Source organism: Notothenia coriiceps, unplaced genomic scaffold, assembly GCF_000735185.1.
Source record: "Notothenia coriiceps isolate Sejong01 unplaced genomic scaffold, NC01 NC01_scaffold00029195, whole genome shotgun sequence".
Lineage (NCBI taxonomy): Eukaryota > Metazoa > Chordata > Actinopteri > Perciformes > Nototheniidae > Notothenia > Notothenia coriiceps.
In genome coordinates, this window is record NW_011361896.1 from 130,577 (window position 1) to 154,218 (window position 23,642).

The window sequence follows — 23,642 nt, forward strand, 5'->3', positions numbered from 1 at the left end:
ACGGCGGCTGCTCTCACATCTGCAGGGACCGAAAAATTGGTTACGAGTGCGACTGCCCCTCTGGGTACAAACTCATGGACAAAAAGACATGTGGAGGTAAAGAAAAGATGAGATTTGAAATGAAATGACCACCTTAATGCAGAAGACCATTAACGTAACATTATACTTTGTCTGGGCTGGTGTGATCTACATGCTATTTGTCCACCCTCCCCAGTTTTATTTGACAATTTCACAGGGTGCAAACTCTACTGTTAGTCATATTATTATACTTTCATAATAAAATAAGTCATTTTATCTATCCAATAATGAACAAATTATGGAACTTAATTTGAAAAAGGGATAAACTGCTGCAAAACGACATTAAAAAGAAAAAAAAACTCATATGTTCTTACCGTCTCTAAAACCACAAAGCCAGATTTTTAGTATTTTCTGTTATTTTTTATTAAATTATACTCTCAAGATAATATACAAAGTGCAGATAGGAAAGCTTTAAAGTTGCCCAACAGTGATTTGTTTTCAGTTTCCCCTGCTTCACAGCGCTAAGCTCGACCAAACACATCTGGATTCCTGATCTCAATCAGATCAAATTTGTATCGATCTTCTCTCTGTGCTGTTGGTTTGCTTACAAACAAGCTATTTCCCAAAATGTTAGCCAGTTGTGCTATGGTTTTATTTGGTTAAGGTGTTAAAGCGTACAATCCGGTGTCCTAAATTAGCAAGCACGGACAATGTATCTGTGCAGTGGACATCTTTAAAATCAGATTCATCACATGTCTCTCCACAGATATAGATGAATGTGAGAACCCGGATGCCTGCAGTCAGATTTGCATCAACTACAAAGGAGATTATAAGTGTGAATGCTACGAAGGCTACGAAATGGACCCTGCCTCTAAGACCTGCAAGGCCGTTGGTGAGCACTTTAACTCTCTCACACACACACACACACACACACACACACACACACACACACACACACACACACACACACACACACACACACACACACACACAGACACATACTNCTCTCTCACACACACACACACACACACACACACACACAGGCCGTTTCTCAATCGCGAGGAAACTGGCTTCCAAGCCAATATTTCAAGGATACTACGTCATCGAGTGCCGCCGAAGGACTGTTCCAATCTCCAGCATACTTGGAATTCCACCGAGGCCACGTCCTTGGTTTGGGGGTAATTTCGAGGCTGCACATGGGTAGACTTCGCGTCCTTCAAATCCCCACAATGCTTTGCGCACGGACCAATTTCAAAAACCCTTGCGGAGAATGGCTGAACCGACGCAGCACATCACACATTTAAATGTAAGTATGTAGTGGCGTAGAACATGTGTTGGTAAATATGTTACTTTGTTGCATTTGTTATCACCAAAAATGTGTTCCGTGAAAGTAAAGCAAGTTCATAATTAGATAGACATTGTGAGGTTTATTTTCGGTACAGTTTATGTTGAAACCGTTAGAGAGAGTGGCACACTTGTTAGCCTTTTCCATTCTTCTTTGTTTTCCGAAGCCGTGTCTTGGAAGAATACTTGCTTCGTTTCTGAAGGAAGTGACTTGGAAGTATGCGACTACCAAGCCAGTATCCTCGCGATTGAGAAACGGCCACACATTTGTTCGGGTTAAGACCCACACCTTCGAAGATGGATGTTCTCACAAACACACAGTCATGGGCAGACATGTACACGAAGAGAATCAAATGTCGAAATCAACCCTTATATACACACCAATTACTCTCCCATTCCATCACCTCTAGCTACAGAGGCACATCCCACACTATTCTCACACTGTGGGATATTGTGAAGCGGGAAGCTCGCTTTGTATGCAGGCCTTGCAGAGCAATCTGTGCAAAGATAAATATTTGCCACCTTTTTCTGCAGTCCTCACTAATGAAAAGTTTGCAGCCAGCTGCTTCTGCTCCCTCTGGAGTATCATAGAAAGGACGTTCTGTGGGGAGAGGGCCTTCCCGCACACTGAGCAGGGTCTGAAACCCTCTTTGGCCTGCGTACACACTCCGAGCAGTAGAGATCAAATCTGGTCCTTTAAGCTAAACCAGGCAAATTGGTCCAGTTAAATCTTGAAGTAAAGATCGACTTCATCCTGTTATTTACACCTAAAACCCGACAAGCTCCATGTTGTACTTCATCAACAATTTAACCAACTGGAGATAACATTTTCCTGCTACCAATTACAAAATAGAGCTTTTAATATTTACTGAAGTTATGATAAAATTGACTTATATTTTTAAATATATATTTAGCAGAGCTGAAAGCAGAATTTCAGTGCTATTGCTAATTCGAAATGACATGTCATTTTCACTTGAAGGGTACCTAAATAGATTTGTATAAGTAGAAATAAATATTTAGTGCATACAATGTTATGCATTTTACAGGAAACATAAACTTGCCCTGGCAGTTTCAATGCCTCATGACTACCCATTTACCTGAAGTGGGAATGGAACCATTAACTGATTAAGTTACACAGTAAATTAACTTTTTTTGTGGGGCAAGAGGGAGAAAAGAGTGTTACCAGTGATTACCACCATCAGTCTTAGGTTGAGTCATTATTGGATCAAGTGGTCTAGTAATGAGAGAGCTTGGAGCAGAAAACAGGACCTCACTCTTAAGTTAAGTGGCATAAAAACCACCATTGATTGCTTCATGCCTCTCTGTGTGAATCCTTATTGCTCTAAGGCAGCACAAACAGTCCTTGTCAGAGGCTAAGACATTTGTCAGAGGAGAAGAAAGGCAGGAGGAGGATAAATGGATGGACGGATGCATTGTTGGAATGTCTTTCTGCTCATTGAGGTAATGTTGAGAGAGTTAATAGTGGCACATGTCATAGCGTCCCGAAGGAGACGGCCTCAATATGAAAATGTGACAGGATTATTGAGGTTTATGTAGTCAGAGGCACAAATAGAGATAGGAACATAAATAAAAAGATGTTTGCTTCGTGAAGCTGACATAATGTAGACATAATGAAGCCGGATTTGCCTGTGAACTCATTCCTAGACGCAAGTGTGCACACATTCACATTCATTAACATAGATGAACACTTTGAGATTCCGGTCACACAAATGAACACATAGTTATTTCGAGTAGTCGAGTTATGGTTCGTGCACATACACTGCCCAGAAGGAGTGTGACATTCTGTGATATGATGTGACACGTGCCAAGTGCCAATATCATTTGCACTGAAGTTCAGGCTTTTTCTATCTCGGAGGCTCACACAAAAACACTAGTAGTTTAAATGCAATGGCATATATTAAATAATAGTTTTTCTTACTGCATTTTCCACTTGTGCTTGTTGTAGTTGGTGCAAGTTGAGCCTGTGTAGATAATTGAATAAGATAACCTTTACTCTTTGTATTCTCCAATGTACAAAGAATGAGTTCACACATGGTTTCATGCTCTGCAGATGAATTTCCGAGTAATACGTAACGCTAGCAATGCTAATTCAAATTAAAGTACTAGACCTGTTCCCTCCCCTCAGCTGGTATTTGTGAATGTGTGTGTGGTGGTGTTACTACATGGCAGCGTCCATAAAGTACTTGAATAAAGACTTGTACTCACTAATTAAACATATTGTTTTTTTGTGTTTACACTTTATGGTTTTCATGCCACACTGAGTCATCAATTTGAGCTATTGTTTTGTGTTTAGGACAGAGCTAGACAGAGTGTGGGAGTTTACAGAAAGTATCAGAGGGATGGATCCACACAGGCAGCAGTTTCTTGACCAGTTTAGTCTTCTCTCATACATAAATTAGAGTTGAAGCCAAATTGACTTTGACAGGGCCAAGACCGAGAAGGAGAGGAATGAAAATATGAATGCATATAGTAAACATAAAGTGAAATAACACCTCGACCCCATTCCTTAACATATAACAAGTATGTCACAACTGATCACTCAACACAGAGAGAATTACTGCAGCACAAATTCGAGAGAAAATATTTCGCCAGTGTCTAAATAAAATCAAGCAGTTCAATTCTTCTACTAGAGAGCAAACTGCTGCCATAAACAAATATGTATATATCAATACAATTTCTTATTGTTCATGTTACTGCAAGGCAAATGGACATAACATATATTTAATTATTTTGTTATTGAAATACATTTACTCGCTTAAAGAAAAAAAAACACATGCTGCAGATTTAAAGTGTCACACAAAATAATGGCGTTCCTAACTAGCTTTCATTAAAAGCACCCTTATGAGAAAACGATGGGACTGATAAGTCATTTTAAGAACTTTAGCGAACTCAATAGCAGTTGTTTTTGGGGCAAACGTTGAATATTTTATGAAGCTAACTTTCTTAAATGTTTTAAAATAAAAGTTTCTAAAATGTTCAGGCAGGAGTAAAGATAAGGATGAGAAAGATGTGATGGCATGAAAACAATACAGGTACACACACACACACACACACACACACACACACACACACACACACACACACTGGTTGATAAAAGCAGGGCGCGCTGTCACATCGATGCTGAGGAAATGTACAAACTGCCTGTGGACCAAAACTCTTACTTTCCGTTTTTCGCTGTTGTTTCCATATCTTGTTCCTTGTTCTCTCATATACAGTGTACTGCAGGCTAACCGCAGTGCCAAGGGCAGTTTTCACCACACTTGACAGTTTGAGCACACACTTTTCAAAACTGGGTTTAGAGCAGTGGTCAGATTCACCCCATTGTCAAATTATTTTGCTATGGGACCCAAGACGTTGTGGAGCACTGTCAAACCTCATCTCAGAAGTTTTTTTCGCAGTTTTTTGCTTTTAATATGAAAGCAAAATACAATGTATTCTGTCTTCCTTCAGGAATATTGGTATCAGAATCAGAATTAGAATACCTTTATTAGTTACGTTGTTACAGCAGAAAAAGAGCCACAGACAGCTTAATGTTAAACATGTTACATATGTTACATGCATTAAAAAGTACTAAGTAAAAGGAAAAAGTTATGATATAATACAAAATAAAAAGTTACACAATTTACAAAATACACATCCTGTAACAGTTCTTAGGATTTAGCAGCCAGGTATATATTGCACAGTTATTAACGGCATATATATGGTATTTAACAGCAAGTAATGAATGCTTGTATATATCCAATACAACTATATATATTTATCGTATACTTTATATCTGTCATTCTTTCGGTGACCTATCGTGTTTTATAATGGTCTCCAAAACCACCACCAACAACAACAGCATTTATCTTTTGAAGACTCTGGCGACCCACCACATATAATGAAGGGTTGCTTTGTCATGAGGTGGATGACTTTTGCCAGAAGGTTAATTTCTCTCCCTGCTTCAGCGTCTATTCAGCATTACAAAGCAAGGTCAATATGTTTTAACGAGCATGGCTGACCTAGACATTTGTTTCTACTCCCAGACGTAACATCATCCTAATAATAACCTCATCCAGTGTTGGCCTGTTCACACTGGCTGCAACTAGACATCCCCATCATCCTGCAGAATTTCATGTCTTTTCCTGACCGGGTCAGAGTGACCTTTCTGTCTGTCTTGGGTGTTTTCATCTCCACAACATAAACATCTGCTTGGTTGCAAATTAAATGAATTCTCCTTCTGTGCTGGACAGCAATTCCAAAGCCTGAAATGATCTTTTTCCTCTGCTTTATCTTAATTGGCCAACAGGCAGAACGGCCCTTAACTAGCAGAACAGATTCAAATGTATCCGGGGATCCTATACTCTGTTAGGAAAGCTGACTGTTGCTTTGCAGGGATATATTGAGGAGAGATAATAATGCACATTTTGATGCTATGTCATAGCTAGAGGAAAACAGTGAGTCAGCTTTGTTTCAATTTGAGAAGGACAGATTGCTGCAACAACAGAGTGATGAGGGATAAGTGATGTGAAAAGTGTGTCGGGGGATTTATGAAAGAGAAGTCCATTTCTGTTCGTATTAATGCATACTTTAAAAATGTTCTCCCTTTTCTCTCTTCCACCTTACCCATCTGACTTTCTTTCCCCTGCTGTTATTAGTTTAGTTTATTTACTTTCTACCCCCAAATTACATAATGTTCTTCATTTCACCATATCTTCCTCCATCACATTGCTTGTGCCTGTCTCTATCTTGTTTCGTTGCTCTCTCACTCCGTCTCCCCCTCTCTCTGCTGGTGAAAATGATGATTTAAAACTTAGCAGTCAGAGGAAAATGATTGGAACCAAACAGTAGTACAAATGTAATATTTTCTCCCTGTGCCGTAGCCTGTGTTAAACCAGGGCTGAGGAAACCTATTTAGGGATGGTTGGCTCTGTGTGAAAGTATGAAATTGTGTGCGTGTGGGCGTACCTCAGTGTGACTGTTGCCCAACTCTGTCTCGTTAGGCGGCATTTCAGCTTTACTGGGCAGTGTGGAGTGGAGAGAAACATGACAGATAGGGTAGAGAAGTGAAGATGAAGGAAAATAGATGGATGGGTATCTGTGTAGGAGACAGAAATCCTGGACAACAGCACTGTTGAGCTAAAACAAAGGTTGTTTTTGAGTGTCTACCATATGCAGGAATGCAAAGTAATTTTTTGTATATGTATGAGGTTTGACCTTGTCAAATGCAGGACATGATTTCAAATGCTCGACTCACGCTCACCTACAGCCTGCTGAAAAATGTGCCCAAGGTAACTGATGTGCCAGCCAACAGCTCATACTGAACCGAACCTAGAAACACTTTTGACAAGCTGTTGTACTAAAAATAGAACAATGTGTCATGTCTAGTTTTTGGTGAACTTTGTCCACCTGCACATTGTGCTTCATTACATCACCCGGCTGCAGAACACACACTCAAATTCACACAGTACACACAAAGACCTTTTAAATGAGTGTCTCCTTTTTAACGTTTCTTTGCTTTCAACTATGGTCACATTACGTAATGTATGTGTTCATTTTTCTGTGTAAATAATTCAGTGAGCAGCATTAAGTCAAAAGTATTCTGTGTGTACAAAATGTATTCTCCTTTTTAAAAGGTTTATAGGAATAATTTAATTGATGCCCACATCATTAAAAATACATGCATTAAAGACCTAAATAATACAATGCAAAACACAACCATATTTATCTCACATCATGTTCTCTCTTCAGAATAAGAATAAATACCCGACAATAAACATGGTGTCTTTTTATTACAGTGTGTAGGTTTTTCACTGCTAAAGTACATCTAAAGGGGGGAAAGGGCTAGTGAACACTGATTGATTCCGAGGTAACAAACACAGAGCAGTGATATGTAAATAGAATAGAATAAAAATGGTGTCTTAAGTTGCCGGTACAGCAAACACTCGGTCGACCTCTGACCTTAACCTGTACCCTGGAACAGCTAGCAGGCCTAACTCAGCAGATCTGAGAAATCTTTTATGAAAGGAAGGGGTTAAAGTTCACTAATGTATTCTATCGCTGGGCCATGTAAAGTCTGAACGATCTTTTTTAATGGATTCAAGGGCAAGGCTTGCCATTGCAAGTGACTAATAATAATATCAGCATGACTGCATAAAACACTATTTTATTTCATATCACCATTTCTGGCAATGTTCATGTCTTGTTGACGTGATAACAGCAAAATAACATCAAACTGTACAGCCAGTGAGCTGCATTGGTATGAAGTCAATGTGACCTTGTCTGTTTCAGTCTCAGGAACGGTGTGGATTGAGTTACTTTAGCGAATATTCAGATATGCAGGTTAACCTTTCAAATACCGGTTTGGGTGTGTGCTACATTTTATATATATATATATATATATACAGATACACTAGCTATGACTGACGGTCAAATGCCCCCCCCGTCTTGTAGGGAGTTGGTTGAAAATGATAAATGTGATCTCTTTCGGGGTTACAATAGTAGGTTAATGGCTGTCAAGGGTCTCCATACATCTCTTGAGATTTGCAACCAATCTGTCCAATTTCGTTGTTATTCTTCGGCAGACTCATACATTGTTGTGACGTGAATGTCTTTTCTGCTCCCTCAGGAAAAAGTCCGTACCTGATGTTCACCAACCGCCATGAGATCCGTCGAATTGACCTGCTGAAGAGCGAATATACACAGGTTGTCCCCACGCTGAAGAACGCAGTGGCCCTGGATGTAGACGTGTCCATTAACAAGATGTTCTGGTGTGATCTATACCATCGTAAAATATACAGGTATACACAACACACTCAGACATACACAGACACACCATTAACCGTACATTATGATTTGTTTAGCATTTGAACTCACATTGAAGCCTATAAAACCACTTTGCTAGATTAGGACATTAGGTGTTAAGAATCACATTATATTCTTGTGCGTCAGCCATTCTGTCATTCATTTGTCCTCTACCTATCCATCTTGTCTGCTTCGAACTGTCCCACCTTCTGGTAGCAAGACCCACCTGGGGGTGTGTGTGTGTGTGTGTGTGTGTGTGTGTGTGTGTGTGTGTGTGTGTGTGTGTGTGTGTGTGTGTGTGTGTGTGTGTGTGTGTGTGTGTGTGTGTGTGACATTGTGTGTGTGTGTGTGTGTGTGTGTGTGTGTGTGTGTGTGTGTGTGTGTGTGTGTGTGACACCTGGAGGGCTGTGTCATCTGTCAGTAAAAGGTGGACTTGTTTGTCCTTCAAGCACAAACAGTATTTGCACACACAGAATTACTGGTATTATTATTGTGTGTGTGTGCCTGTGTGTCACCCCGAAGGCTGACAGGTTGTGGGAGGGGCCTTCTATGATCTCAGCTGAGCCATATGCTATCTCTAATTCCGCTGCCTCAATAATCACCACCATTACTCATTTGCATATAGACACACGCACATAAGCATACTTCCACACAGACCCAGTTGTACTCTCAAGGGCTTGTGACGGAGAAAGGACAAATGAACTAATTCATTATGATAAGCTTTGTTAGAATCATATCAACACACAAAGACACCTTAAATGGGCTGCAACAAGTGAAATGTGTGCAGGTAGATCAGCCTGAGTTGATGTTTGATGTGTTTTTTCTCCCTGCTTTCCTTTTTTCATTCAACCAAGAGCATTAAAGTATATCATCGGATCAATGCATTTATGCTGCAGATTTTGTGACATCCGCTCCTTTTTCTAGCTCATAAGCTCCATAAAAACCTCATGGCCCTATTAAAGGCACAGTGCCCTCCACATTCACAGCTTTACTCATTCAGACAATAGAAGCCCTGGATGAATAAAATTCTTCACTGCTTTGCAGAGGGAACTTCAATCAACTCAACTCAAAAAATAGCTATGGCTTTGTTCGTAACAGGTGCTATTTTCAGAAAAAGTCCACTGAGATGTATTACAGGTGCTATACATATATATTTTGCAATTTAGCTTACCTGGTTTGATTTCCAATGGTCTAGGCACATGCAGTTCATCACTGCCTCCTGCCGATAGCATTTGTATGTCAAGTTTGATTACGGCTTACATTCTACAATACTTCAATCAAAAAATGCTCTTTTAAAATTAAAAATAGTTGTTCTTTGCTCATCTGTATTANAGCTTTTCCTGCTGGAACCCGCCGCTTAAAGGTGGGGGTCCGCGGACCGGCCATAGAGCCCATAGAGTTAAAGGTGTTGGCCGTTAGCTGTAAAAATCCATAGATTAGCCGCACCGTTATATAAACCGCAGCGTCAAAAAATAGGGAAAAAGGCGCGGCTTATAGTCCGAAAATTACGGTACTTTCTCTCTGCTACGGATGTTTTTACCCAATAGAAATAGCTGTTATTTTCAAAGTTATTCATCCTCATTGCCCCTCACTCCAACAGTGTGGTTTTCCAGGCTAATTCATAGTGATTAGCAAGCTACGGGTCGATGACTTGCTAACTTCCGTCTGTGATGGAGATGTCTGTAGTAAACAATAATACATCCAATTAAAGATGCAATCTGCTCAGTGGGTTTGGACTCATCAGTCTCTGTCTTATTTCTAACTCCAGTCTGCCCTCCATACATCCCTCCAACCTGCTCATTCTAGTTAATTTGAATATGTGTAATTAAAAACAGGGATGTCATGAGAATTGCCAATATTCTGTGAAATAATTCCTTTTCTATGCCTTATATATCTACAACAATCTGTACAATAGGGTGTGTAAGGAGTAATTATGACGTGATTATTTTATTGAACAAGGAATATTATGACTTTAATTTCAAACACAGGAGTTTATATATAGTGTAGTATATTTAATTGATCACGGATTCATCCGTATCCATTTTTCTTCAGCCCTCAATGTAATTTGCTGCGTGTGAGACAGGTGTTGGATCCATGCAATAAACCCTGACACGAGAGATAGATTATCCATCACAAGACAGCAGCAGGCTAACTTTCCCCCCATAGATGAAGATGTCTGAGGTGGCAAACAGTAATTCAGCCCATTAACAACGCAAGCTGCTTCCAAGCCCCAGCTCATCCATCTCCTCCTCATCTTCTGCTCCAAAGCTACCTCGCCAGCCTTTAGTTAAGCTGCTCCTCCTGTTTGCACTCATCATCGGAATTCTGGTTCTTAAACGAGACATTCGTTTTCCAGCTTTCCAACAAGGTTGTAGTATTTTTATTGTTGTATAGATTCAAAGGCTTTATTGTCATATGCACAGTATCTATAGTGTAGTTATGGCCATGAAAAGCCTAAGTCCCAGGCTCCTCCAACAATGTAACATAAATATATATAAGACATAAAACAATAAAACACATTTAAAAAACAATAAAAATAGTGCAAGAAGAAACAGAGTAGTAATAAAATAGTGCAAGATAATAAAGTAATGCAGATGAAGTAAACTATATACATACATACATGTAGATGTCAAAGAAAATACAATAAGCCAAATTGCAACAGAATGTTGTAAACGACAGTAAATTAAGGTAAAACTAAGTATAGCCCTCATGTGAAGGAAAATGCTGTCATACGTTCAAAGATACTAAGTGTAGAAAAGGAAAAAATAAAAGCAGAAATGGGGAAAAAGACGATTGGACAGACAACAAGTGGAATGCAAGAGGAAAATGGCGAGAGATTGAAAAGACAAGCGACAGGAAAAAACAGAGGGAGAGAAAAAGAGGCAGGGGGTTTTATAAGATACTGTCAGATAAAGACCTAGTATTTCTCCTTCAGAGGAGCTGTACAATACTATTTCCTCAACATGTGTAACTCAGTATCAAAGGCGCGTGCTACACTCCATCTAGCAATATAGCAAAGTACAACTTGTGTGATTTTCTTTCGTCTCTGTTCCTAAATCATTGGGTATTTCATGATTTCCACAACAGTGACTGACACAGCTCCTCTCCTCCACCCTCCAGTGCTTACATCAACAAGGCCAGTGACCCATCACAGCAAGTGACTCTCATCGACTCGCTCAACTCCCCCGAGGGCCTGGCCGTTGACTGGGTCCACAAGAACATCTACTGGACCGACTCCGGCAACAAGAGCATCTCCGTCGCCACTGGAGACGGCAGGAAGAGAAAAGTGCTGATAGCCACGGAGCTGAGCGAGCCGCGGGCCATCGCAGTGGATCCACACCAAGGGTGAGCTTTAGGCAGATGAACAATGTGCGAGAAGATGGCAAAGTCAATTTGTACTAAACCGTAGCAACACCATGCCTGCACCCATCTGTTAGATTAGGCAGCTCGACAATTATTTGGAGATACGACAGGACTCTTATCTGCCTCTTTCCCTTTGTCTCGGATGTCTTCAGTTCCCCAAAGGGCTCTTTTTACAACTCTACAATGCTAGACTAGCATGAAATAAACGCAAAAGAAGCCCAGCTTTCATTAACACACACATTCGTGAAAGTGATCCAATTTTCCAGTATCAGAAGTTTTGCTCAGTATCTACTTTATTCTAGTGTCTTCAAGGCCTGTTTCAGAATTAAAGCAATTTGATTTTGTCGAGAAAATGAGATCAAGAGTCAGACAAGGACATTGTGTGATAGAGTACAGTACACCGATTGAGGCGCATAGTTATATTCGAAATACTCACTATGACATTGCACATGAAAAACCTAGTGACTGCCACACTGAATTGTTTCCATCTATATGTAACTGGTTTGTATGTGTCTCTCCACAGATTTATGTACTGGTCAGATTGGGGAGATCAGGCCAAAATCGAGAAGGCCGGGATGAATGGAGTGGACCGACAAGTCCTGGTGTCTGAACACATCGAGTGGCCAAATGGAATCACCCTGGGTAAGGAAGAACATAAAATATGCTACTTTAAACATTAAAAGCTTTTTGAAGAGAACTATAAGATGATGCAGGGACAGGGAACACAATCAACTCTGAGAGCAGTCTTATAGACACAGTTATAATGTTGATATTGCTTTTTGGAGAAAGAGGGAAGTATTTGAGTTCACACCACTGAAAGACAGAGACTCAAAGAAAGACAGAAACAAAAGACAATCAGCCAGAGCTAAGAGAAGAAATCAGTCTAGGGTAGCTGCAACCCTCGAGCTGCTCTTATTGTTGTAGCAGCTCAGTTTGTGTGCCTCTCATCAATCAAGCTAGCAAACACAGGCCTCTGAATTAATAAGCCAGACGCTCTGTGCTGTCAATACCTCTCATCATCCCTTTCAACTCCCTCCGCGGCACCAGCCAATTTCTCTGAGCTGCCCTTGCCTGAGGAGTAAGAGAGGCATGCAGTTGCCACACTCTGTGGAATTGAGGTGTCACTACATGTGTTTGAAAACAAATTATTTTTTAGAGTAAGGGGAATGAGAGAGTTGGCCAGACCGCTTGGAAGGGGAGCTGGATTATTTCCGCTTCTTCACTGGTTTTATACAGGGAGCATAACAGTTTTTTGTCAGAAAATGGAACCGGAATGATAAATGAAAATAACTTGGTTTTAAGTGTTTTTTGGCGTGACCATGTCAATTCAGTTTCCTTTTAAGTTACATTACATACTATGGACGTGATGAAACTCCTGCTCTTTTAAAGTACACTTTTTTTGGACTTCCTTCCAATATTGAATTGCACGCTTTAATCCAAAGCAATATCAAAAGGGGTATCACAGTGTTGTTTCTACCAGTATTGTTAACTAAATGTATGTTAACAAAAACATAACTACAACAATGTTATCCAAAAAAATACAATTTATTACTTTGTGTTATTAAGGAATGATGTTTAAAAATACTTGTCTGCAATTCCTTCTTCATTCTCACCTAGCAAAAGCAAAGTCATACTTTCATTATCTCCCTTCCTATCAAATCTGATTGATTCTCACACTTACATTTTCAATTCAACCACAGCGTTACTTGATGGCCTTAAGCAAAAGCGCAAAAATAGAGTCTTAAGTAAACAAGTTCGGGGACAGATACAAGGTGATGGAACTGTAAAACAGCAAACAGCTGTTATTTAACGCAAGTCCACCAACACTAATCAATTAGCTCAAGCGCACAAATATGTTCCCCGGCAAAGAAGTCAAGCGGCAATATTATAATCACATCTGTGTTTTCTCAGCGCGCGGCCTCAGCCGCCATGTCGAACAAGATTGATGGTGTGGTTACTGGGCCATTACATTCATATACCTCTCACCCTAGGTCTTTTCTCGTGGAATGACCTCTCTCTCTTCTTTCATATCCACCTCTCCCTCCTTCTGCCTTGGTTTTGATCCCTCTCTCTTTCTTCCTCAGACTTATCGAACAGGCGTCTCTACTGGTTAGACTCCAAGCTGCACCTGCTGTCCAGTGTGGACCTGAATGGAGACAATCGCAAAGTGTTGCTGTCCTCCAATCAGCAGCTGGGACACCCCTTTGCCCTCACTGTGTTCGAGGTATGGAAGAATTAGTATACAATAAATCCACATAATTACTACAACCAATGATGTTTGGATCCTGTCAGTAAACCGTTTTTTGTATTTGCAAGAGAACCACTCTATGCTTTTTACACACTTTCGAAAACAGATTTGACTACTTATTTAGTTTTTCCCATTTTCCAGAACACACAAGAAGTTTTTTAGATTGATTTATTTCCTTCAAGTTGGCTGTTGCTTTTTAGTTATTGCTGGTGTGTTGTGGAAATTCAAATCACAGAGACAGTGACACTGTGACGGCACAATCTAGATATATCTTCTTTTCTTTTCATAATGAAATCATTGTTCTCTTCAGCAGCCAAATATCCAGTCTTGGGGATTAAAGATTTTCTCCTTCAATCAATTCAGAGCAATTTCGCATTTGATATATACAACAGCAATATCAGGCTAAAAAATGTTACACAAACAAATACACTTCCTTTTTGATATTGCCATCAAATCTATTTTAAACCATTGTGCTTATAAAGTATGAATGAAGATTACTATTTTATTAAAATAAAAATAGGGTAGATAACCTTACAATTCAGCATGAATAAAAACATGTTATTTGCAGTGTTTGTGCTGTCCTTTTTGACCTCTAAAGGTAGAAAGACACCGAAAAACAGATCTGTCCTCTCTTTTCTCTGCCTCGTGGGTGACACTTCTCATATCTTGATTGCCATCTTGTAAGTGTATTTTTAGATATTTGCTAGCAAAATGTAGGTATTAGACATGGGTTGTTCAAAGTGATTTGTTCAAATGTTTCTATCTTCCTTTTGTTAGAGATTGACTGAGGATAAATGAGAAATAGAGATGATAGAAGAAGTATAACAGCCAGATAAACCCAGATAATTATCTGTTCATGAGCTGAACATTATAGAGTCACAGTAGAGTACAGCAATCGATGGAGCTCATTTGGTTGTATTTATTGAGGCAGGAGTGAGTCAGTCTGTTAGAGCCTATCAAGTATAGATGATGTAAATGATGTAGGTGGAAAATAGAAGCAGTGGAGAGCAGAGGAGGATGAGGGCGAGGAAGTGGGAGGTGAAATGTGATCAGTAGGAAGTGCTTTTCTCCATTCCTCTCTTTGCTGCACACACTGTGAGGATGAGAAGCAAAGACATCCATCATGTCCAGCTGAGTGTTCTTGGGGGTGTGCTCGGATTTGTGTGTATGTGTAAAAGAAGAGGAAGAAAACCAACGTTTCGAGCAGGCAGTGAAAGTTCATCTCTGGAGATTAATAGCCCTCAGCTCTCTGTTCTTTGTTCTGTTCTGGATATGATACAGAACAAATTAAAAATCCCTTAACATCATACTATGTACTAAAGTTTCCTCACACTGCAGAGGTAAGTCGCAGGGTTTCTATATCAAAGTCTGAACACAGCACCACCAAACGCACACATACAAACCCTTCCAGTCAGGCTCCACCCCCTGCCGAGACACCGAGCCCAGAGGAAAAGTAGGCTGCAGAGTCATTCAGAGAGCAATGATTTCTCTTTCTCTGGCTTTAGTATCATGGCATTACGTTGTATCCCCTCTTAGAAAAACAAAAGTGCTGAGGCTCAAATGTGTCCTTTTACCATGAACTCAACAACGTAGGAGGATTTAAGCAGGCTTTAACTGTGATTTACGCCCCCACACAGGTGTTTTCATTTATTCTATTTGATTAGACCTCTGCTCAGGCTGAAGCTATGCTTGATATTATAAAATATTCACCAAACTAGTTGTCCCTCGCATAAAATAAAGCGGATATGTCGGTTACACATCAAAGATATTTGCTTATCCACGTGAAAACAGGATGGGGAAGTTACTACTTGCAGAGCTAGGTGGTGATATGTTTAGCTGTATGGCGAGCTAACATGTAGCACACTAGCTGGGCTAGTTAGCCTAGCACTTTTTTCATAATAGCCTCCACAGCTTCATCTGGCATTTTACTCATCATTGCATACCATTTATTTCAATTAAAAAAGTAATTAAAGGGGGAAAATATAGCCCTCAGAGTTACCAAATGTCCTAACAGTCAGTTAGCAAGCTCATTAGCTTGTTAGCTTAGCTTGTTCATAACAGGACACAAAAATCCTGTTTAGGCCTTTAAAGCTTTAATTTAAAATGTGTTGACGCCAGGACCAAAAAAAGGATACGATGCAAAAAGTCTGACAAAAAATAAAAATAGACAATTGCCTGTCAAAGTAAGCTATATAGTTTGTGTTGACAACAAAACAGGACACACATTCTTGAATTCATCAGTCACACAGTGATCAAATTAATTGGATTTAGAGTAAATATTCAAACTAAAGCGAAAACACAGTTTTAACGGAAATAATGAGGAAATGTCAGTCAAGCCCTATCTGTCCACACCCCCAGATAAGAGGTCCGCTAAAGTGACTACAAACACCTGTGTGGGTGTACCATGCATGTGTAAAGCTTCAATACTTGTCTGCAGTTTGGTGGAGATTAACACAAAATGTCTCCTAACATAATTGTATTCATTCACAGATAACACCAGCCTACATAATTTTTTCATAACTAAGGCTGATACAACAAAGAGATAAAAGTCAAATCCAAACAATCAAAGGCTTCCAAATGTTGATTGGGTTTGCTTTGTTTAAGCTTTTATTTGTAGTTTTCTGGCATGACTTCTAAGGAAAGAAATGAGGCACCAAAAGTGCATCAGGCAGAAGTGTCAGTCAAAAAGGGACCAACATTTGTCAGAAGGTTTTTCTCGGACACAATCAAAATCTTCAAGAGCTGTTCTCCACTTGACCCTAAATAGACTTCATATCCATTTTGATGCAGTCTCTCCCCTTGATAATCGGAGACAGACTAAAGTGATGCAATGTTATGATAAGCAGAGCTTATGTGTGCATGTGTATACATTCTAGGCTATTATTTGACACATCATTGAAAACTCACCTTGATCGTACAAAGAGAGCAATGACCTTCTCAGGTCTGCATTGATGTTGGAAGCTTTTGAAGACAGATACGAAGATTGACAGTGAGAAACTGAAAGAGAAAAACGCCTGCGTAGACTGACAGAGAGCGAGAAAGACATCCTCAGAGACAGTAAGGAAAAGGGGAGATGGAATGATAGATTTGAGTACTGTTTTATTAACATGGCTGATATTTGTCTTTCATTGTTTCAACCCATACTGTCATATGAGTAAAGGTTATCTGATTCTGAGTGAGGTTGAAGATGAGGGGATAGAAAGCTCAGTGTAAAGAAAGGGGAAGGTGAAAGAAAGGTCATCTCCACCGATAACCCGGCACGAATATAGAGCGTGGATTACAGCTATGACTGAACCAACACAGAGATACACAGATGTATACACCCAGCAGACAAATCTGTGACTGCACTCCTAGATCCTTGCCCTTTAAAAAGAACCACAACTCTTAGCACAACCCCAAACAAAAAAATAAATACCTATAGGAGCCTGATACCTCTTTCCCCTTTCTGTCTAACACTCACCTTCTGGATTGTCTCTTTCTCCTTCGTTTATGTTTGTAACCTTACGAAGATCTCATCGCCTGTGTGTCTTTTGTTACTATCAAAAGAAATTGTGTTTTTCCTAATTGATGTGTGTGTACATGGATGGAGCAGTCTGCAGTTGCCATAGAAACCAAGTGTCATAACCACTTCAGAGGCTTTTCCTTTTATACCTTAATACCACTAAAGAGAATTGGGAGGAAGTGTTAGAAAAGAAGAGACATGGAAAGAAAGGAGGAAACTGAAGTGAATGATGAAAGCATGATCTCACGGGTCAGGGCTGGCAGTATTTATTCCTTTATTTCTTACAAAAGATGCACTCAGTAAAGTCAGTGGTAGTCATGGCTGTCATGTTTATAGTGTTGTTATACATTATTTTACAAGAGTCCTTTTTACCTACTATAGTAAGTATAGTAGTATAGTAGATTTGTCCTTAAAAATAATCATTATCAGTGTTTTCTGATTCACCCTAGATTGTACTTGTATGGTTGATTACTGGAGCCAAGCAGCATTACAGTGAATATTTAAGGGAGGAGTCTCAGGAGGTAATTGTTGTATTAAAACAGTTTTGTGGGGAAACAAACTTTAACACAATAAATCTCCTTGTGTTTAGCATTAGTATGTCATACCAAAACTGTACAGTCAGAGCAAAGCAGGAAATTACTCGGTGCCACACACTCAAAGAGCTACATATTCATAATAGGCCAACATATACATATCTCTCTGTCTGAATGGATTGGGCTTCAAACTGAGCCCACTGGAACAGAGCTGTTCTTTCTGTTCATGTATGAATAAATGAGAGTGAATAATTCAACTGCTAGAATGTATTTATGTTGGATTGTTTTGTCTAACTCTTTCTTTCTTTTTATCCAGGATCGTATATATTGGACAGATTTGGAGGATGAAGCGATATACAGTGCCAACCGACTGACCGGACATGATGTGGTGAAGGTAGCAGAGCACCTGAACAACCCCCTGGACCTGGTGGTGTTTCATGAACAGAGGCAACCCAAAGGTAAGACATGCAGTAATCCATGAGATGGACATATGTTGTGCTTTTTTAGATCCACTTTGTTTAAGAATTCACTTTCCTAAACTGTTTGAAATAATAACCAAATAACCTATTGTTTGTGGTGAGTAAATACCTTAGTGAGTGCGTGACAGCTAACAATCTCTATGTGTGTGTGAGGCACGAAATGGGCATGTGTGAGTGTGAGACTGTTTTCATGATTTGTTTTGTGCAAAAAGTCTTGTCTGAGTGCCAGTAGAACGCTAATTGCATTCTCTTATTAATAAATGAGGAGTTCTGCTCCGAGAGATATCACAGAAATAAGCATGTTTTGACAATGTGAACAAAAGGATGACATACAACTAACTGGGCCAAACGCGATAAAATGGAGATGAATTTTGATTTCTAGCTGCCATGTGCAGATACTAGTAGTTCTCATAAGTAATCACTTGATAATTTCTGACCTTGAGTGAAGTAATTTGTGATGTGTCTTGGTCTCGGTGTTTGATCTTTATCTTTTGCTCTTCACATATGTTTTTTCCTCTAAAAAAAATGCTAATCTAAATCAAAAAGCACAAATCCCCCATCAAATATATTATTCGCCACAATGCATCTCCTCACATATTGGATCAATATTTTAATGTCTACATTTTTGGACATTGTTCTTTAAAATAGTTTCTCAATAATTGATATGCCAGTATATTCTCTTCTTTATTATATATATTTCTTATGTATTAATTTGTTTTCATTTATTGTTGTTCAGACAGCTTTATTTGAAGCCTTGGTTCCATTTGTAGAGCTTAATCTAGACCTAAGGGAAGTAGAAGAAGAGGATGGAATAATGGATATATCATTTTTTATTTTTTCAACTTTTTATTTGATATCTCCCTCCAGCCTTCTACTTTCTTTTCACGAGTGGTCCGTCCTTATATCTTTACATCTCATTTTATTTGATTTTATGTATTGCTTTTTCTCTCCCTTTCTGTCCATGCTGCTCTTCTCCTCTCCTCGTCCAGCCTTCACATTTCTTACCCCAGCACAGAATTAAATGTGATGTGATAATGTGTCATGGCATTTCAAAGACTTGCTTTAACCAGAAGAGATTCATTTCTTGTTAATAATGAAGGCAGGTATACAATATATTTGAAGTTTAATTTGGACAGCTGCTCATACTAGATACTTGACATGCTGAGTTACTATACATGTATTCCCATCTTATTCGAATATTACTGTGTGTCGTGAGTGATGTTGCTGCTTCCTCTGACAGCTGGTGATGCCTCTGATGTGCTGCTCTTTAAAACCACTGCAGCACAAGTTAGGAGGAAAAACCAATTGCGACCTGACCTATTTCCCTCATGACAAGAGCAGCACCATTTTTCCATGAAACTGAGTCTTGGGTTTGGAACTACATGTTCATTTTTCAGAGCAAGGAATGGATATAAAAACTTGTTTTAACACCACCACCTTTATCTAAGCATCACTTTACTGGATCATTCCCTATATAACACTGTTAAATGTCTTTCCAGCATATATTTCATGTTGTTTTTTAGTATGGTACACCATAATGTTGGTAGGTGATATGTAGTTTTGTTGACATATGTGATCCTGGGCTTACATTGGTCAAGACCCCGTTCTCTGCATTGGTCTTTCTACATTTGGGTCAAGAATTGCCCCTAAGTCAAGACTGAATAAACAAAGTATAATTTATACATTCTATACATGTCATATTATATATGTATAATGCAAAAAGAAACGTTGTTATTTTCATTTTTCCTAATGTGCTCACCAGGACAAACCTTCATTTCAGTTCACAATTACTTTCAGGGGTGCTGTCAAGTTTCAAAACTGGGGCTCTGTCTTAAATTCTTAATAACCTTTGTGTTTTAACTATTTTGGTCTACTGTACATGTACACCTCTGCGCTCATCACCCTGGAGCGTACATGCAGTTGGGAAAAGCACCAAATGTTTAAAACATGTCTTTCTTGGAAGTTTTCAATATATAGTTTTCAATGGAGATGTAAGACTTCAAAACATGTAAAGTATCTTTAAGAAAACATACATTTTTTAATTGAATCAAGGGATAATGTAAAACCTGTACTTAACCCAACCATTTTTAATCCTCTCTTTATGTCTGCTTGTGTCCCTCCAGCCCCAGATACCTGCAACATGGGCAGTCTACCTAACGGTGGCTGTGAGTACCTCTGCCTGAAGGCCCCCCAGATCACAGACCACTCTCCCAAGTACACCTGTGCCTGTCCTGATGGCATGGAGCTGGGACCAGACATGAGGCGCTGTGCTATAGGTAAGTCGTTCACGCTCTGAAACCAATAAATCACAGAGAGTCCAGGAGCGTACTCAATTAGAGGGATTGTGCAGAGAAATGTCACATGAACGTACTTGGCTGCTATCACAGTGACATGATGGAGTGCCAGGCCATACCGATGTTCCCTGGTTTCACTCTCACTGCAGCACTGCTGACGGGAGTCCACCTCATAGTCCAGTATTCATACATATCTTTTAAAAATGTTTTCTTTAAACCAGTCAGTATGCAAAACATTTATTCTGTCATCTGAATAGAAGATTAGATAGCTGTGCATAATGTCTTATAAGGTTGCAGGTGGATTCTCCCTGCTTCGCTGTGTTCCCAGCTCACCTCCATTATTTCACTGGCCTTATTTCCCACGCTCAGCCACTCCCGAGCCTTTGCAGTCACTGCATTTGTTAAGTTGTCATCCTTAATAAACGTGCACTGTTTTGCATTGCCAGTTTGCACAGGTGAGAAGAAAGGAGTTGATAAAGAGAAATGAGGATGTATGTAGGCCACCATTCAGAGGATCCCTCAGAGACAGGAAGAGCAATTGAGAGAAAGAACATTTGCACTCACACTTTTTAGACTTCCTAATGCAGGACAATATTTCTTCTGAGTTCTTATTAAGATGTTATAAAATGTCCCCTTATAATATGTTCCTCTTGCTATCTGCTTTGTGCCTAATTATGGAGCAATGTATTATCAATATTGCAGCAACCATAAAACCTTTAGAAATGTATTTGGTTTCCCTGTGCCCCGTTCATCATCATCCCTAATAGAGGATGTGTTATGTTTGCTTAAACTAGAAACACACTTGCCATTTAGGGATGTTATCTTATTTAAAATGTGTTTTACCTGGCAACCTCTCTAAACTTAATTTGTCTGACTAACAGTTGAATTGAGTTGATTGATTTTGATCATTTTAATTACATTTACAATGTCGCAAAATGTCATACTGAAAGATATCCTGATCATTTTTTCTTGCATTATCAACTAGTTTTATATTCACTTCTGGGGAATTAGGAGTATGGTTTGACCTTCTAATTCACCCTTACATGCTGTTTATAGATGCACACAGTCGAAATAAAACATCTGCAAGTAAAATACAGAATACTTATTATATTATTGTCCTGTTTCTCTTGTGCAGTTCGACCCAGAACAACCACAACAGCTGCTCCAACCACTACCACCACCACCATCACAAGCACAACTCCCATAACAACCACTACAGCAAGCTCTACGACAACTAGCACAACTGCTGCCACGACCAAAACCTCCCCAACCACCACCACAAAATCCACCACCACCACCACCTCTGCTGCTACGACTCTCAGGCCCTCAATCAGACGCCTGACGACATCTCAGACCCCCCGCAGAACCTCCACGGAGCAGCCCCGGACCCCCGCTGCCACCAGCACAGAGACGACAAGATTTAGCAGCTCAAGTCAGTCATCCACATCCACACACACACCTCTACTGGGCCCCGTGGCCCCCAACAGCATTCAGAGAGAGAGCAACGGCAACCTCTCCCACAGAGGTAAGGAACATGGTGAGCAGGGTTTCTTCATAGAGTGTCTGCGAGGTGTTTGCATACAGCATGTTTTGTTTTTCTGTGAGTGTAGCACTCCAAAGCCATCTTTACTACCTGCTGTTAAAACAGCGGGGAGCTAAAAACGACTACTTACATCAGTTTCCCTCCTCCTTCTGGCTTCTCTTCCCCTACGCTTCTCTGTCTGACCATCTGTCTATCTACTGCTGGTCTTGTTTTACTCTTTTCTCTCTAGCACACACACGATCACTAGTGTATCTCTCGGTCTGCATGCTGTCGGTCCCCCATGAGCAGCTTGTAACAGAGCTGTCAGAGCTAACAAACGACAGTCCCCTCCATTCTCACCTTACACCTCTAATCACTCATCCTTACTTTCTGACAGCCTCTCTCACTCTCTTTGTCTTTACCCTCCTACTCTTCTCCTTCGCTCTAAAACTGTCTCTTTTTCACACAACTCATGCTTTGCTGGCTCGCCAGAAAAATCAGGCTTTGCGGTTTGTTGCCCAGACAAACAATGACAGCAGAATATAACAGCAGTGAGAACAATGCTTTACAAAGCCACACTAAGAGTTAGTGTGAATTTAGAAGTGTAGTAGGAGTCTTGATTGACTCCACAAAGGAAAATGTCTAAACTACTTGGATGCACACAACATGCTGCAGCCTGATTTTCGTCATAAAATCCTCCAGATTGTTTTGAACTGTGGATGTGTGCGTGTGTTTTCAGTGTGGTCCACTCACTTCCCTGCCACCCATAGCAGGAAACAGTAAAACAATGTCAAATCAAATCTACTGATGAATGCAGTTACTTAGTCAATTTGGAATAACATTTAGCCAATATAATATAATTTAATATTAAGGCTCACTGCAAATATGGACTATGAATAGAAATGAAAGTAAAAGGAAAAAGTGGTTGGCAATTGAGAAAGATTGCAAGCTGCTGCACTGTGTTTGAACTCCGATTTGAGAATATTGCATTTACATCAGAGGCATTTCTCATTGTATTGCAAAACCAGGAGAGCAAGGACTGAAATTGGAAAAGTTATACAGAGAGAAAGGAATGAGGATGAAAGTGAGAGTTGGAGGAAAAGGAAAAGCTAGACACATAAGAAGGACGGAGATATGCATTAGATAAAGAGGGCAGAGGAAAACTAGGGATTATTAAATTAGAAAATACAGTAAGGCCGTAGAGGAACAAAACTGAACAGAGCACAAAAAGAACCATGGCAGTCCAGCATTCAAACGTGGAGGATGGAAATTGTAAAATGTCCTAAAGAAATCTCTGTTGGGAGGTAAAACAGCATTAACAGGAACAAGGAAAGATGGGATTGACAAGAGACAAGAGAAAGTGATTTTCTTGGAATTAAAGAGTCTCGTCACTCCGGGAGCGCTGGGTTTTTCAGAGATGTTTCCTCTCCTCTCTGTAATTGTCAGCTTCCCCACCACACCACAAGTGCTCCAGATAAGAGGTGGAGCATACACAGATGGGAAAATGGGGCATGAACGAGACACGTCTCCAAACC

The 23,642-nt window shown here is 39.8% G+C and overlaps 1 protein-coding gene across 1 annotated transcript in view; it reads left to right on the top strand.

Moving 5' to 3' along the window:
• Positions 1-23,642, top strand: part of lrp8 (low density lipoprotein receptor-related protein 8, apolipoprotein e receptor) — a 77,171-nt gene that overhangs the window by 40,326 nt on the left and 13,203 nt on the right. Inside the window, exons 7-15 of the mRNA XM_010786474.1 lie at positions 1-96; positions 785-910; positions 7,991-8,162; positions 11,287-11,511; positions 12,053-12,171; positions 13,614-13,753; positions 18,129-18,270; positions 20,415-20,567; positions 21,721-22,110. Coding sequence (XP_010784776.1) covers positions 1-96; positions 785-910; positions 7,991-8,162; positions 11,287-11,511; positions 12,053-12,171; positions 13,614-13,753; positions 18,129-18,270; positions 20,415-20,567; positions 21,721-22,110 — 1,563 coding nt within the window. The remainder of the gene's footprint in view (positions 97-784; positions 911-7,990; positions 8,163-11,286; positions 11,512-12,052; positions 12,172-13,613; positions 13,754-18,128; positions 18,271-20,414; positions 20,568-21,720; positions 22,111-23,642) is intronic.